Genomic DNA, 17583 nt, shown 5'->3' with positions numbered 1-17583 from the left:
TATAATTAAGCAAAAGGCAAATTTTAAAAAAGCTTCTTTTCAGCAAATTTTTATCAGTTTCAACTTCAAACGATTATCAATTATCATTTAATGTAGCATTCAAAATAGCTGAAATTTCTTTTCTTAAACACTTTAATTCTTTTCCTACATTATGAAAAATTTCTAATTGAATTAGAATAGACAAAAGTTTGTTAGAAAATTGGAAATTCAAATTAGTTGAAAAATGAAATTAATTGTTTTCTTATATGAGAAAAAATCATTTTTAGTTTTTTTTTTCGAGTAATTATCAGCAAATTATTATTATTCAAATTGTATATGATGAAAGCAACAATTAATTGGAAATAGATTAATTAGTTATTATTATCATTACTGATAAGCTCGTTATCATTGTTATCATTATTATACAAGAAATTGTTCCACATTTGGCGATGATTTAATTCAATTCGATTAATATCCACGTTTGCCACTTCAATATTTACCGTATTCAAGCGTATATTTGATCGTAGATATACAAACTCTATCTGAAAATTTGAATTAATTATTTTTGAAACAAATTTTGAAAAAAAAAAAAAAAGAACAAAATAGATGATTAAAGAGAGTTTAGAAATGAAATTTAATCTTACTCTTCTGATTGACAAAAATTTGCTAAAAAAAAAAATTTCAAAAATACGATTAAAGGAAATAATAAATATTTTTTAATAATACTTTTAAAAATTTAAAAAAAATTCCTCACTTTTATTAAATAAGAAATACTGGAAATACCTCAAGTTTAGTTCGTGCTTTATTAATTTCAGCTAATTCTCGTATCCACATATTTACCTGTGCTTCGATTTTTCTAATTTCATTTTCTAACTGTATCACTGTTTTACCATCTACTAGAAAAAAAAAAAGAGACAAATTTCAAATTAATTTGTAGAAAAAAAAAAAGAAAGAAAGTAAGAAAGGATATCATAGAAATGTAACACATCTATCATTTCTAATGCGCTTAATTAATTAATTAATCATAATTAAAGATAGCCTAAAATTTTGATTTTTTAATTTGTCCAACATACAGCAGCACATTACCTGGTCCATTGGACAACTGCGCCACAATGTTTTCATGCCGTTTACGAAGTGACATAGCTGCTTCATTTAAAATTTTCAATTGCGCATCATTCTGTAATTATATCATTCAAAGATAACTCAAAGTTAGACGAAAAAGAAATACTTAAATATATATGCTATGGAGTATTTTTAAATTAAATTTTAAATTTGTTGACTTAATCTTTTTTCTTTTAAATTTGAAATTTTACAAAAATTCATAAAATCATACAGTTAATTTCCGTTCTCAAATAAGCTGATTTGAACGAACACAAGTAATTTATTAATGTAATTGATAAATAATTTGAAACTTAAATTTAGTTTAATCAATTTAAAACAATTAAAATTTGCATCTAATAAGTAATAAATAAGAATTATTACATTTCAATTTCTATATTTACTTACTTCATCAATGTCAACTTTCCACTGCATGAAACTTTGACATAATGCTTTATGATGTGCACAAATCATTTTAATCTCATTTAATTCATTTCGAATATCACTTTGCTAAAATTATAATATAATTTTATTACATAAACTTTTACTTATGTCTCCAAAAAAAAAAAAAAAAAAAAAAAAAAAAGAAAGAAAGAAAGAACCAATTTTTTATTTTTATTTCTTATTTTTTGAAAGAAAATGAGAAGTGTTTTCGAGAAAAAAAAATAAAAATTGTTTTTTTTTTTTTTGAATTTTTTTAAACTTTTTCTCAAAACTTTTTATTTCAGTAAAAGAATTCTTTTCTATTTTTTCTTCTTTTTACATTTATATATGTTAATTTATTTAAATATCACACTATTTGTTCAACATTTGCTTTCTTTTAAATCTTTCAAAAAATTCTCTCATATTTTTATTATTTTAATTCAATTTTCAATATATTTATATGCAGTTAAATTGATTTTCTCTTAGAAATAAGAACTAATTTTGTTGGAAAAAAAAAAAAGACAACAAAAATTTGAAATTATTTGGAACAGAAATGATGTTTGACAATAAAAGTTTAAGAAAGAAATTTTTATTTTTTATTTTTTCTTTTGAAAGAAAAGAAATGAAATTATTATTGAAAACATACCTTTGACCTCGGCTTATTAGCATATGATAGCATTTCGATTAAATCTAATTCAGTACGTACAACATTTAATTTTGTAGCGGCAATAATAATAATAATAATATGAATTAATTCGAAAATTATTTTAGCTTTTTTTTTTTTATTTCAGTAAACAATAATTAGTTGAATTTTTATTATAAAAATTGAAATGAAAACAGCAATTTTTAGTAAATGCAAAATTTATTTGAAATTGCCAATTTTATTCGTTGTGTTTCATTTCAAACACATTACGTTGCTTACCTCTAAATTATAATAATTAATTAATTAGTTTTACAACAAAAATTAATGCAACCATTTTGTAAATATCACTTCTAATTCATTGATAATATTTAAACATTTAATACGAATGAAACATTTAATCTTCATTTTCATTTCGAGAATGCTAACAAGTATTTGCTTTATTTTATAAAACTTTTAATTTGAATTTTTAAATGAAATAAATTTAAAACAAGAAAAGACAAATCTAGGAAAGCATAAATTATATCTGCAACTAATATAATTCTTAAATTATTGAATTATTTGTTTTGTAAAATGATGTGAATACAATTTCTTCTTAAAACAATCAAAAAAGCCAATATACAAAAAAAAAAAAAAAAAAAAAAAGAAAAAAGAAAAATGAAAAATGCCACAATGTCAAATTATCTATGAAATTTTTTTTTTATTTGAAAAATTTGAAAAAACTTTGTTGTAATAGTCTCCTGGGATGTTTATTAGTTCAAAGCTATAAGTTTTGATATGTTTTAAAAAGAATAAAAGAAAATTTCTTTCTTTTAAAAGATTGGCAAAAAAAGAAAGAAAATGTGAAAGAATAAATTATTTTCATAGTTTGTTTATTTAAATGATAATACAATAACTTTAAAAATTATTGTATTTCTAATACAATAACTAAGAATTATTGTAGTATTTAAAAAACAATGTATACTTTATTGATGTATTACTTTTTTAAGTTATAAATCAGTTATAATGTCAAAATTGTTATTTAATTTGATGTAGAAAAAAAAAAGTATTTATTTCTTTGTCTACAAATTTTTATTCCAATTTAGTTTTAGAAATTCAAATTAGTTATTAAATATATACAATGAGGAAATATTACAAAAAAGAAAAATGAGCTAAAGGAATGAAATAAATCATTTCTATCTGCGATAACACAAAATTTTTAATTTTTATCAAATATATGAAAAAAAAAAAAAAGTGTGACATTCAATTAATAAACAAAAATGTGAAAAAATGAAAAAAAAAAGAATAAATATGAATAATTTAATAATAAAATATGCAAAAAAGTATAAATAATTTCAAAGATTGACTAAAAAAAAAAAAAAAAAATGGAAATTTTTATTTGAAATATTAAATTTATGCAAAAGTCGTATTTAGTATAAAATGAAAAGTAGTATTTTAGATGAGAAAGAGAAGCATTTTTTGTCTTAAAATGCAGAATGAAAATGAAAAGCTAAATACTTTCTTGTTTATCGTTAAGATGAAAATAAATAAATTGATTAAAAATTTTATTTTTAACACACTTTCCACAAAGCAATAAATCAAATTCAAATTTCCATTATTTTCTTTTTCCTTTTTCTTCTATTGCGGATCATTAATTTGAGATAAAATTTTGAGAGTGAAATAGTAGTAATTTGATAGAAATGAATCATTTTTTGGAGTAAGTTAATCATTCTAAGTGCTTAAATGATTTAAAGTTATGTGCAAAAGTAGCAAACAAACAAAACAAAAAAAAAAAAAAAAAAAAGAGAATAAAAATAACAAAAATATTTAATGCAAAAGTTAAATTCAACATTTTGAGCTCACTTTTTTTTTTAAAAAAAAAAAAGTTCGTTGTTTTTTTCAAAATTATAATTTATTGAGCAATCGATAAAAATGGATTAATAGAATTAAAATTATTCTGTTTAACTAAATTACTCAAACAATAATACTAAAAAAATTTCTGTGATTTATTAAAAATTTGTTGTAGAATACAAAATTTTGGTACGAATACGAATTGTGAATTTTAGAATTTATTTTTATAAAAATTATAAAATTATATCTGTTGTTTTTTTTTTGAGATTTTAAATAAGTCAAAATTATTGAATATGTTTGTTTACTACGTAGAAATTTCAACACATCATGTGACAACCACCTGATTTGTGCCGGATTTTAATTTGTCACAGAAACACACACGATCTGACTCTACCAGTTGTGATTATTTAAAAATTTTAAATGAGAAAAAAAAAAAAGTAGCACAAGAAATGGATATAAGAGGAAAATATTAAAAACAAAATTTGTTAAACTTTGAACACAGATTGATATCCAAATAAGAAAATAGGGAAAAATTTTTTTTTTTTTTTGCTTTTTCCATCAATCTTTTTTGTGAAAAGTTTGTAGAATCAGTTTATGTTAGCCAATGAAACATAATTTATCACATTGTCTCTTTGTTTGTTTGTTAAAAAATGTCTAAAATTTAAAAATAGAATAACAATAAATAAAAAAGAAAGTAAAAAATAAAACAAATTAATTAATTAATTAATCAAATAGATGATAATAATTATAAAACAATGATTTTCCTTTTTTCTTTTTGTCTGATGATACGATTATATTTTATGCATCATCCAAGATTATAAGTATATTAATAGAAAAGTAATTGAAAATAATTTCAAATATTTGGTACTTCAGACTAATCACTTCAATTAAAATTCCAATAAAATTAAAAGTCGTATTGTATATTCAGACATAAAGAAAATAAAATTCTAAATTGATGTCAGTCTTTCACAGTTTTGTCGATAAATTGAAAATGTAGAAATTATAATTTCATTTTGGAAAAAAAAAACATACAAAAACTTATTTTGTATTTACTTAGATTTGTATGATTAAAATTAATTCAAAAATAAAACTAAAATTAATGTTTACAACTGGAAATTAAAATAATGAAATGGCATGAAAATGAAATTTTTTAAATATTAAAGAATAAAAAATACGAAAAATACATGAAAACATAAATGGATGAAAATAATTGATATATATGTATATTAGAATGAATTTAAATTGTTGATATATTGAAATGTTAGTGTAGTGTAGTGTAGTTTTAAAATAGCAAACGGTCGAGTTATCCTTTCATCTCAGATATTTTGATATTACATTGATCATCGCTTTACAGTAATAATAGCAAAATGTCATCGCCAAAAAAGAAAAGTTCCGAAAAAAAATTGAAGGACGAAGATGTAAAGACTAAAAAGAAGCACATAATTAAAAAAGTTAATAATTATATCAAATTTATTTTTTTCACTTTCTTTTTCTATTTTCTATCATTTTTTCTTCTCTTTTCAAAATCACAAATTAATTTGTCACAATATCTCGAAAATTTTTTCTTAAATTTTCTAATTTATTAAAAAAAAACTTATCAAATTAGTGCAAATTTTTGTCATGTATCTTTATTTTAGGATCAAAAAGTAGAAGAAAGAAAATTTGGCGAATCATTATCAACGTGTTCGGACGTGGAATGGGATAAAGCTGATCCAGCTTATGCATCTGAACTTATCAATGTGAAGAAGAAAGCTGTATGTTTTAATTTATTTTCAATTTATTAGTCTCTTTCATCCCAACAAAAACAAAAGCTAAAACTAGTAAGGAAGAAAAGTATGAAAATATATTTGAATTGAGAAAAACAATTCGCAAATGATTTTAATATTTGATTTAAGAAAAGAGAGAACACTTCTCTAATATTCAACTGTGATAATTTTAATATTTATTTAACTCAAAAAAAGAATAATAAAGAAGAGAATATTTCCTAATTATAATTATTTAGCAATAAAATAGCATTCATTATCATCCAATTACTTAATTCTAATAATGAAATTTCATTCAATGAAATTATTTGATAAATTTTAGCTACAAATTTCATAGCAGTGATGACAATCCATTAAATACTTTCCAGAATAAAGTGACAGTTTTTGCTGGACCTGGTGCGAAAACAATTGAACGAACAATCATTCGAACCGATACACTTTCTGAAAGTCTTGGTATGAACTAGATATTTATTTATTTTCTAAAGGGAAAACATCAATTGCAGACTACAAATAATATTATTTTTAGTTCATTGTGATTAGTTTTTGTTCGTCTTTGAATTGTAAAATTCTTCTATACACATCTTTGCTCTGATTTGTTGGAATGATTGATAATGATGATGATTCATGATGATCATAATCATAACAATGACGATTCATAATGATCATAACGATGATAATAACGATAATGACGATTGATGATGATAATAATGATGATAATGATGACGATTGATGATAATGGTGATAATGAGGATTGATGATAATGAGGTTTGATGATGATGATGATGACGACGGTTGATGATAATGAGGATTGATGATGATGACGGTTGATGATAATAATAAGCTTTCAGACGAAAATGCTGATGCAATTGGGCGTATGGCATCCGCTATTGCGCACATTTTTCTTTCCGACAAAAAAATTCCATCCGTGAATGTTTCCATTAATCTTGAGGAAAGTTCAAATGAGTCTCAAGCAGCGAAAGCATCGTGAAGAAAATACGATTTCATGACTTACAAAGAATTAATCTTCTGGTATTATTTATGAAAAATTAAATGTTAAATTTCTTTTCTTATCGCTGCTAAACTATCAATTACTGTCATTTCATCAAATTTAAAATTTCACTACAATTACAATTTCAAATCAGGTATATTAAAAAAAAAAAAATTAAATATTTTTGAAATATTAAATTATATGAATACATTCCATAATCAAAAGACAGACAGACATAAAAAAAAAAAAAAGATTACCTTTGTTTAGATATTTTCTCAGAAAAAGATAAAAAATCTCCAAGAGTTGTTGATACTTTTTATAAAAAAAAATGAAATAAATTATGCTTTTAATAATGCTGCATAATGTTTGAAAAAAAAAAGAAGTCAATTGTTAAAATTTGAAAAAATAATCAAATTTTCTACTTAAAAAATTTCTGAGAATGCATTTTTTTCAGACGTAAATTCATGTAAAAATAAATTACGAACCTTTTCATATAAATGTGTAAATCAGTGCTCAATGAGTAATACATATAATTTTTGCATCATTTAACACTTATATTAAATATATAAATATCATAACATATCGAAAATTGAAAATTTCTTCCTGAATTCATAGCAGCGTATAAAATATTAATGATGCAATAATAAAATATTCATAACTATAAATAAAGCACTTAACAACAGCAAAAAAAGAAGAAAGAAAGATTAACTTATTGAGAGAAAAAATAAAAAATAATTTGTGTAGATCATAACAAATCGTAGTCAAGCAGTACTGATAATGATAAAGAGATAATGATAAGAACATTTAGCTGCAATGAAATTTTGCTGTCATAAAACGATGAGCATGAATGCGGGACTTGTTAGTATCTCGGCTAGTTTGTTTGTCCGTGGCGCTGTTTGCTGTTAATTGTTGGCGCTGTTTGTTATCAGTTGTTGACGTTGTTTATTGTTAATTGCAGTTTGTATGATATAAGTGAGAAAGAAAGGAGGAAAATCTGCTATGTTTGCTGAGCTTTTTTTCATAATTTTATCCTGATTTAGTAAGTTAATTAACAGATAAATTATTTAATTTTTAAGACTCTGTAAGTTCAAGCAATTTCATTTAAAAATAGACAACTTAACTGATGTTATTCAGCAGAAATTCTTGAATTTCTAAACTTATTTGTGACGCTGCTCTTGTTAACATGCTTCTTAGCTAAATAATTGAATAATTAAGAATTTCCTTTTCTTTTCTTCGAAACTTTTCGCAGTGTATACTTGATTGTGCTAGCTATTCTCCGCGTTACACTGGTACTTTGATTTCAATAACCTGTGAATTACTTATCTGTCATTAATTATAAACTATATTTGGTTCATTTTGTTGTGATCATTGGCGTTACTTGTTACCATTTGTTTTATGCATTTTTAATCTTTTATGTTTTTTAGTGTTTTTCTGGTTTGGCTTTCTCTTAAAAATAGTTTTAGGATTTCTCAATACTTCTTAAGATCTGTTTAAAATGTTTTTCAGGAAATGAGTGTTCGTCGACGTCGTCCGGCGCAATATCAGAATTTATCGATTAAATATATAATTGGAAAAAAAGACCTCGAGGCGGAATGCTTTCATCGACAATATTATCATGTATATCGGGCAAGGATTAAACTGTTGAGGAATCGAATTATCGATAACGCAAAACTGTTACTTGGTATCATTTTATATCAATGGAAAGTATGGAGCAGAAACAAAATTTCAAATAACTTTTATTAATATCGATAGTGTTACTAATATGAATCGTTTGATGAAAAATGAAATGAATTAACAGCAACCAATATCAGAAAATTAGGACTTAGTATCATAAATTTTTTAAATTTGGTATTTTGATGGTTTTATCGACATTAAAAAAGAAATAGGAATGCAGTGGATAGTCTATCTGTAATTGGCGAATTTTAGATTGGAAGTAGATGCTTTTAGGTGATGATATTGAACCATGTCGACTTACAAAAGCTAAAAAAGGTGATGAAGTTTTGGTTATTGGTACAATAGCAAAGCGTGTTAAATTAAGACCAAGCGTCCTTCGTGATCTTGCGGAAGAGCAGCTCATCCTTCCACAACCAGTTGCTGAAGATAAGTAAGTTGATTTTTGCTGTTTTGGAGTTGATTTTGTTCAATTGATTTTAGTAAATTTCATATGGTCCTAAAATTTTCTTTGAGATTATGTGAAAGTAATTCTTAACTGCAGATTAATAGGCGAAGAAGATTTTGTGGAATTTGAAGACGACGACCAAATTGTACGTCTTTCCGGTGATTTTGTTATGGACGAAGTTGCTACAGGATGTGTGGTTGGTATATATGGCAGACAACTTGATAATGATATCTTTCAAGTTATTAAGATAATTTGGCCTTCTAAAGCACCGCAGCCGACATATCCAGTTTTAAACGATGACAGGTAGTTTTATGGCACTATTTAGAATGAAGAAGCAATTGTTATAGCAGACAGTCTTATTTTGCAGTGGTTAAATTAGTCTAATTCATTCTACTAAAGTAAACAACTTCATTTCGCTTTCATGATAATGAGTGATTTTGTTAAGGTATATTGCGTTCGTCTCGGGATTCTCATTTACTGGCCAAGCCGACGCTGAAAAAATATTTTCTCTTGATTTGTTGCAAAAATGGCTTTGTGGCTTACTACCGCTTTTCGAAAAAGTTTGTATATTTTGAAACTATTTCTTAATTTCAAATTCTATAACATAAAACAGTTTAGGTATCACTCAGCAAAGCAGACAACATACTTCTATAATTTTCATGTGATTACGTGAAAAATGTATTTCTGTTTTAATAATTGAAAAAAAAGCTTTCCTGTAAATAGGTTACCTTCAGGAGCGTGATATTGTAGAAAGAACAGTACGATTGGTAGTAGCCGGAGAAAGTGTTGCTATCACGGAGCAGGTAAACTGCACATTTAATGCGATTTGATATTATTTATTTCATTCGAAAAAAAAAGTGGTAAGTTTACTTTGTAATATAAATTTACTTTGTACTTCGAAAGTCCTTGAGATTTTTTTTCAGGGGAGAGAATTTACGACAGCTGCTCGTTATCTAATCAAAAATGAGGAATGTCCAAACGTTGAATGTGTAGCACATATGGATAAATTTTTATCAAAGATATCTGTAAGTTGAGTATGTTCTTGATAATTATCCGCCGTGATAAAATTTTTAAATGCATACATTTGCATTAAGTAATATATTTTTGATTACAAATCATTAAGTAGTATTTTTGATTACAAATCTCTTATCTCCATAACCAGAGTTGAAGAAAACTTTATTCACAGAATTTGCTGGAAGTTGATGTGATGCCTGGCCTAGGTGATCCATCTACTTATTTAATGCCTCAGCAACCCATTCATCGTGCAGTATTTGTAATGGGTTCAAAATACGGGAGAATGCTCAATCTTGTTACGAATCCTTACGAATTCAGCGTGGAAGGCGTTCATATTTTAGGAACATCCGGTAAGTCAAATCAAAATCGGTAAATTTGTGTGTTTTTAATTGTTTTTTTTTTAAAGCTACACTGACTTTTGCTACAAATTATTGGCATTTAATTTTTAGCTTCTAATTGAAATGGACCATCTAATTTTGCTGCTCATCTGTCATATAGATACAAAGTTTATACATAAACTATATATATATAAATTGTTCATGCCCCTAATTTCATATTTGAAAAGGTTATTGCATGCAATTTATTAACAAACTTTTCTAGGAGAGTGCTTGTCTGATCTCAAACGTTTTACGAAAACATTAAGTGGTGTTGAATTACTTAGCAAAGTTCTGGACTGGCAACACCTGGCACCGACTATTCCGGATACCGTAGATGGATTTCCATTCATAGATCGAGACCCATTCATTATTGAATCATTCCCTCATATACTTTTTGCTGCTAATCAGCCGGAAGCATCACATGCTTTAGTTGAATTTGAAGGAAATCGGCGAACACTTCTTCTTTCCGTACCGAGTTTTACAAAAACATTCTCAATGGTGCTTGTAAACCTACGGAATCTTGAAGTTATTGAGCATAACTTTTTTGTTGACCGGCTAATTTGTGACATTTAATGCATCGTGCAATCTGTGTAGTTTTTTCTTCTACTTGATATAAAGGAAGCATAGATTAATAAATTTTTACCAGTAAAAAAGTATGCGTAGAAGGTAAAGGTATAGCAAAAATTACATCGTGGCAAAATGAAAATAAATTAAAAGTATAGATTAAAAGATGACAAATTTTAAGATAGTCCTAAAAAAAGTATCGTCGCGACATTTGCAACAAAACATTGTTAACTAATTGTGACATTGCATGGTAATGATAAAGTTAAATAGTAGCTTGAAATCATGTCATTGCATGGATATTTCTACATATACAAAATTGGCATATTTAAATGTAAATGCTAAATTCTATTTTTGTTCATTTTATACCTTTATATTGAATTGATGGAGTAGTAATGATATTTAGTAATACATAAATCAAAAAGTTTATTGCATTTTAGGAGCATGCAAGAAGTATTGAATTGATGATAACTAGCATAAAATGCTTAAAATTGTAAATATGCTTTATACCAAACTTAAGCAAATCACTGAATTCATTTATTTCAGTTTTTTATTCTCACGCAGCATTACGTATTACTGATGGGAGTATGTATTATATGTCTCTAGCAGTTACTAAAATTTCTTTTTTGTTCGTTGTAACCAGGAAACTAAACAGATTCAAAGTACACGTCCGAGTGCGCAAACTGTAATGTACCCCGTGATATTCTTTTACGGATGGTTTTAAGCTGTTCTTTGAAATCTTATTTCTCTTTAAAAGTGTAAACAATCAAAGGATTTTTTGATATCATTTATAATGATCTTAACTTTTATTCTGATTTTTCTTTTTTTTAAAGGATTTATTGTTAAAAATTACCTGGGTTTTCTTCTTTTTCTTAAAAAAAAAATATTTTTTAAAGGAGCAATTCATCAGAAATTATTCGAGTACTTTCATAAAAGAATGTTTAAAATTAATTACTAAAGAGTTCCAATAAGTAGCATAATGTCCATTATTGGTTTTCTCTTATTTTTCTTTTTTTTTTTTGATTTGTATCCTTCGGTGACATATTTTTCTAAAATACTTTTCAGCATTCAATGTTACACTCTATCACTTCAACTATTATCATTTATCAGCAATAATCACTCTCATGCTTGATGCTAATACTTCTTTACTGTACTATTGTTATGTAGTCTACAAAAGTAACATTAAGTAAACAAATCATTCTTTTATCATTGCCAGTATTAGTGGTCAATCAGTAATCAGTCGATTAGTTAATCTGTTTACTTCTCCACTTCATATTTTAAACTAATAACAAAAATGGAAATCATATCAAATGAAAGCAATTCATTTTTATTTCAATGATCATGTAAATTAAACAAAAAAAAAAAATGTCAAAGCACAAAAATGTCACTTAAAATAATTTAATAACAAAAATTTTTTGTTTAGAAATGAAAAAGATAATTTAAATAATAATTACAAATGAAAAAAAAAAAAAAAAAAGAAATATTCAAATATGTTTTATGTGCTAAAAGTTTCGCAAAGCGTAAACAATCTGAAAGAATATAATCATACAAATGTGACAGATGCGACAAAACGAATTTGATAATTTGATTAGTTTAACAGTTCGAAAGAAAATATCTAAGTGATAAAGGAATGAAAATAAGATAATATAAATATGAAATATACTGCAAATGATTTGAAATAAAATTATAATTTATCATGATATGAATATAAAATGTAAAGATTTAAATGAAAGTTTGTGATTGCATAGCATTTACACTAATTTAGCAATAAATATTTTAAATGATAGAAAAAGAAAAAAAAAATTATTCCATAGAATTCTAAATATTATTTTTATCATTTATTATTTATCGTTATTTCATAATTGACTTTTAAAAAGTAATTGATAAAATTTTGGATGGAAAATTTTAAATTATATTTGGGTAAAATTTTAGTCTTATTTACATCTATTTTTATCACATTAAATTCATTTACAAAAGCAAACTCTATGACAGAATATGTATAAATTTTATTTTAAAGGTAGTTTATGTTTTTTTTTTTTCTATTTTTGTTCGAAAATTAAAAAATTATTTCAACAATTAGTTTTCAATGATTGATAAATAATTTTTAGTAATTTGCAATATTTGATTAATTAATTTATTTTGATGCGTTTTGATCGCTCAAAATGCTTTATGATCATGATGATGGGAAATTTTGAGAGAAATTTTTTTTATTTATTCAAAAATTAAAAATCTTTGATCAATTTAGTAATTCTTTGAAACGAGCAATTTTTAGCCAATAATTTGTTTAGAAAGAAAAGAAAAGAAAAAAAAAAAAAAAACGAAGAAATTTCTATAAATGATAGATCATCTTTCAGCGATTAAAGATTTGCTGCTGTTCAATTTAATGTCTTTAACATTTTGTTTGTTTGTTTGTTTTTTTTTAATTCATTTTATTTCACATCACTTCATCTTTTTTTTTTTTTTTTTTAACTAAACAAATTTTTATTTTTTAAAAATTTGTTTTTTTTCACAAAAACTTTGTTTAAAGTTAATCGATCTTATCATTTGTGTGTTCTATTAATGCATTGAGCAAAATAATATGATTCATATGCAATTATTAATGATAAAAGAATTGAAATTGATGTAATTTGACGTAAAAATTGTGGAAAATAATTTTTGGCAAAATATTTGATAGAAATGCATTAGTCAACAAAGTGTCAATTTAAATCAGTAAAGAATGTTACAGTAATCAAATGATTTGCTTCTTTTAAAACGATTAATTTTAAATCATTTCTCTAGTATATGCTATTGATAAGAGAAAATTAATCTTAGTCTTTTATATATCACTTATCACTCAGTTAAACTTTAGTGATAAAAGAATACAAATGAGTTTTTTTTTTTTTATATCATATCATTCATTTGAGTTTTGGTGATAAAAGAATGATAGAATAAAATCAAAAATGTTGTATACTCATCAATAATCATAAACTTATGCAAATAATAATCAAAATTTATACCTAATTATACAAATATTCCTCTCTCTCTCTCTTTCTCTCTGAGTGTATGTTTGTTAAAATTTTTTTCAAACTATTCAATGATATCATTCTTTATACTTTTATCACAAATATATCGAATATCTTAAGTGTTATAAAAAATAACTAGCTGTAAAAAAATTCTTAAATAATCTCTTCACACTTTTTTTTCTCTCTCTTTACATCTATCATCATATTTCTTTCTCATTTTTTATTTTCTTTTCCTCTTTTCATCTACCTTTTTGTTTACATTTTTATTTATTATCACAAAATGAACTTACTTTCATCCAATCACATAAGCAAGAAAAGAGTAAGCAACCGGAACAATCCTTCAAATCCATTATAAAATACATCATTTTCAAATGTTTTCCTCATTATTATTCTCTCTTCCTCCTTATTTTTGCTACAAAGTTTATTCTATCATTTTCAATTCATTAATTATTTATGAAAAAGAAATTCACAATTGTTCATTAATTAATTATTTATAAAAAATTTTAATTATCAATTCATTAATTATTTATGAAAAGAAATATTCACAATTGTCGTTTACTTGTCTCATTTTTTCATATATTATTTTAAATTCATTAAATATTTATATTGGAATTTAATAGCAAAAATAAATTTTCAAACATTTTTTAGAAATTATCAGAAAAAAAACCTCAGGTAATATCTTTCCATAATAAATTATTCTTATCACAATATATTATATATAGATTCATTTTTATAAACAAGAATAGATATAATTTATATTTCATTCATTTTTTTTTTTCGATGCTAACAATTTACCTGTCTATCAGCTAATTATTAGCTATAAGCTAGGTAATTATTCAACTAATCTATCGTTATCATTAATACAATAATAATATCATAGAATCGAGTAGCAATCTTTCATTTTTTTCACTTATCAATGTTTTTACTGATAAGATTAGTTACTGATTTACTACTGCTACTTTAAACTTTATAAACTTTTCAAATGTTAACAATGATTTATTCAAATTTATTATTAAATATAATACATAGCACATATTGTATGTTTGGGAAGAGCTTTCTGTTATTGCTTGCACACAACTAAATTTGCACATGAATGTATGCATGCATGCATGCACGTGCAATGCTATTATTGAAAATTGCATTCATCAAGGTTTTTTCATTAATTTGCTTTTTTTTTTTTAATTATTTGCTGCGGTAGATTTAATTTTTATAATTTATATATACTTTTGAAGCTAAGAAGTATCTCAATTATGTACAGACAAACACACACACACACACACACACAGAGACAGACACTCATATGATATCATCTTATCTCTTATCAATCTTATCACTTTTCCTGATAATACTCAAGAATTTTTAAATTATCAATCAAATCGTTTCTTTTTCTTTCCTCGAAACATGCATATATGATTATTAATTTTTCACATATAAATTTCAAATATTTTTCAGTTTATTAAAAAAAAAAAAAGAAAAACTTTACAAAATTGAATAATTTTGCTTTTCTAAAAATATTTAATCAAAATATTATTTTCTTCAATTAGTATTATTACTGCATTTTCTAAAACAAAAATAGCATACTAAAATTGTAAATAACAAAAAAAAAAAAAAAAGGAAAAAAAAAAGCAGCTGCTAACTTTTGCTTTTCAATGATTAGTAAATGTTGAAAATTTCGAGGAATGAATCTTTGGTTTGAGTGATTTGCAGAAAAAATAAAAATTTTAAAGTGGAAGAAAGAAAAAAGAAACACCGAACTGCTAATTTAACTTTATCAATTTAAATAATAATTCATTATTATTTAACTACTCAAAAAGCATCAATGAAATAATTGTTCTAAAATTGCTAACATTTTATGTTTTCTTTATTTTATACCAATTTATGGATATTGTCAATTAATTGATATCACAGTCAAAACTATTAAATTTATCAGTGACATATATCAATTCATCAGTGTATAAATTTAAAAGCTATTAAATTTAAATTGTATTTTAATATTTAAGCCATAAATTTTTGCAAATTAACAAAAAAAGTCTATTATATTATTCATTACAATAAATGTATGATCAAAACAATATAAACTTGAAAAAAAAAAAAGAAAATTTTGAACTGAAATGGATGAATGAAAGATTTAAGAAAATTCTTTGCAATTGATTGATTTATTAATCCATAAAATCTTCAAAACTATCCAGTATTATTATTTATTTTATGTGCTCTTTTTTTTTTCTTTTTCATTTCTTACTCTTTTTAAAATGAAAAATCTTTTGATAATATTTTAATATAACAAATTTCAAACTCAATAGAGTCTTCTTTTCTGGCTGTGTTTGTCAAGCCCGTTGCCTTGGTATAATAAAAAAAAAATTTAAAAAAAAAAAAAAAAAAGAATTTAATATAGCAAATTTAAAAGAAAAAGGTTAACAAAAAAAAATTTTAAATAAAAATTAAGATTATGATTGTTAAAATATTATATTAGTGATAAAATTTGTCTATTATCATTATCAAATGATTCTATATAATAAATTGATAACTTAAAAGTAATCAATGCTTAATTTACAACCGCATCACCTGTCCAACTTTCTTCCCTTACCTTTCCCTTCTAACTTCAGTCTCTCCTTCTACTCCGTCGGTCATCCTCATCCCATCAATCCAACTTAATTTAAGTATTACTGTCATTCTTCTTCCATCCCTTTTTACACATTCTTTACACATTCGGAACGAGTGGCATTGAATGAAAAGTTTGTATGCTATTTGTGATATATTTCTAAATTCACTGATTACTTTCACTAATTAGTAATTTACGAAAACAAAACAAATAGCTGCAATGTTTGAAAGAGATTTTATTGTAAGAATGATCGAATGAAATTGGTTTGTTGTTGATTTGTCATTTGTATGCTTATTTATTTGCGTTTAAGATTATACATTATATAATATAAATTACGTAATACAAACGTATATAAAGACATGAGTTACGTAAGTACAAACGTATACAAAGATATAAGTTACGTAATACCAACGTATACAAAGATATTAGTTAAGTAATACAAAAGTGTGCAAATATATAAGTTACTAATAAAACTTATACAAACATATAAGTTACGTAATACAAATGTATACAAATATGAGTTACGTAGTACAAATGTATACAAATATGAGTTACGTAGTACAAATGTATACAAATATGAGTTACGTAGTACAAATGTATACAAATATGAGTTACGTAATACAAATGTATACAAAGATATGAGTTACGTGTACAAAAGTTACGTAATATGGTGTATGTGTATGTATATGTGAGTTATCTAACATTGAAAAAATGTAAAGTTGTTTTTTTTTTATTGCATAAATGTAATCACAATATAAAGTGCATTTTAAGTATAATTTTTTTTTGCATTTCATTTTAAAGTAAATTAATGTATTTCATAGCTTAAACATGCAGCATACAACATGCAACATGCATAAAATGCACGTGTTTTGCATGCATATTTATTGATGCATGTTCACTAGCTATTTTATATTGATCGCATTGCTAAATGTAAGTAAGTAAGTAAGAGATATTGGTGGTGTGAGTGAATAAATGATGGATGGATGAGTCAGTGAAAGAGTTGTATGTTAGATTTTGTGAGAGAAATAAATGTTTTTGTTAATTTTAATTTTACTTCATTTCAATCTTCATTCATTTTATCATTTCATTGTTTATTATTATTATTATTATTATTTTTAAATTCATTACTTTATCAGTTTATTTTATTAATTTTATAATTTTAAAAATAAGAAAGGTGAATAAAATGGGAT

General features: G+C 24.2%; 3 protein-coding genes across 3 annotated transcripts; 2 read left to right on the top strand and 1 right to left on the bottom strand.

Annotated features, from left to right (window-relative positions):
• Positions 1–350: 350 nt before the first annotated feature.
• Bm17435 (Uncharacterized protein) lies at positions 351–2179 on the bottom strand (the record flags this gene model as incomplete). The annotated part of the gene is made up of 5 exons (XM_043077846.1): positions 351–521; positions 763–875; positions 1066–1156; positions 1486–1587; positions 2147–2179. The coding sequence occupies 5 exons, from the start codon at positions 2177–2179 to the stop codon at positions 351–353; spliced, it is 510 nt and encodes a 169-aa protein (XP_042933780.1).
• A 3158-nt stretch (positions 2180–5337) lies between these two features.
• Bm1918 (Uncharacterized protein) lies at positions 5338–6721 on the top strand (the record flags this gene model as incomplete). The annotated part of the gene is made up of 4 exons (XM_001896461.2): positions 5338–5421; positions 5608–5724; positions 6102–6186; positions 6582–6721. 4 exons carry the CDS (start codon positions 5338–5340, stop codon positions 6719–6721), a joined length of 426 nt encoding a protein of 141 aa, XP_001896496.2.
• Positions 6722–8230: 1509 nt separating this feature from the next.
• Bm13974 (pold2-prov protein, putative) lies at positions 8231–10804 on the top strand (the record flags this gene model as incomplete). Its single annotated transcript, XM_001896462.1, has 8 exons — positions 8231–8402; positions 8669–8825; positions 8937–9143; positions 9286–9400; positions 9575–9643; positions 9764–9865; positions 10027–10204; positions 10455–10804. 8 exons carry the CDS (start codon positions 8231–8233, stop codon positions 10802–10804), a joined length of 1350 nt encoding a protein of 449 aa, XP_001896497.1.
• Between the last annotated feature and the right edge of the window lie 6779 nt (positions 10805–17583).

This window comes from Brugia malayi (genome assembly GCF_000002995.4).
Source record: "Brugia malayi strain FR3 genome assembly, contig: Bm_v4_Chr1_scaffold_001, whole genome shotgun sequence".
Classification (NCBI taxonomy): Eukaryota; Metazoa; Nematoda; class Chromadorea; order Rhabditida; family Onchocercidae; genus Brugia; species Brugia malayi.
Note: the sequence above shows the minus strand (reverse complement) of the source record. Positions and strands in the feature narration are given on the sequence as shown.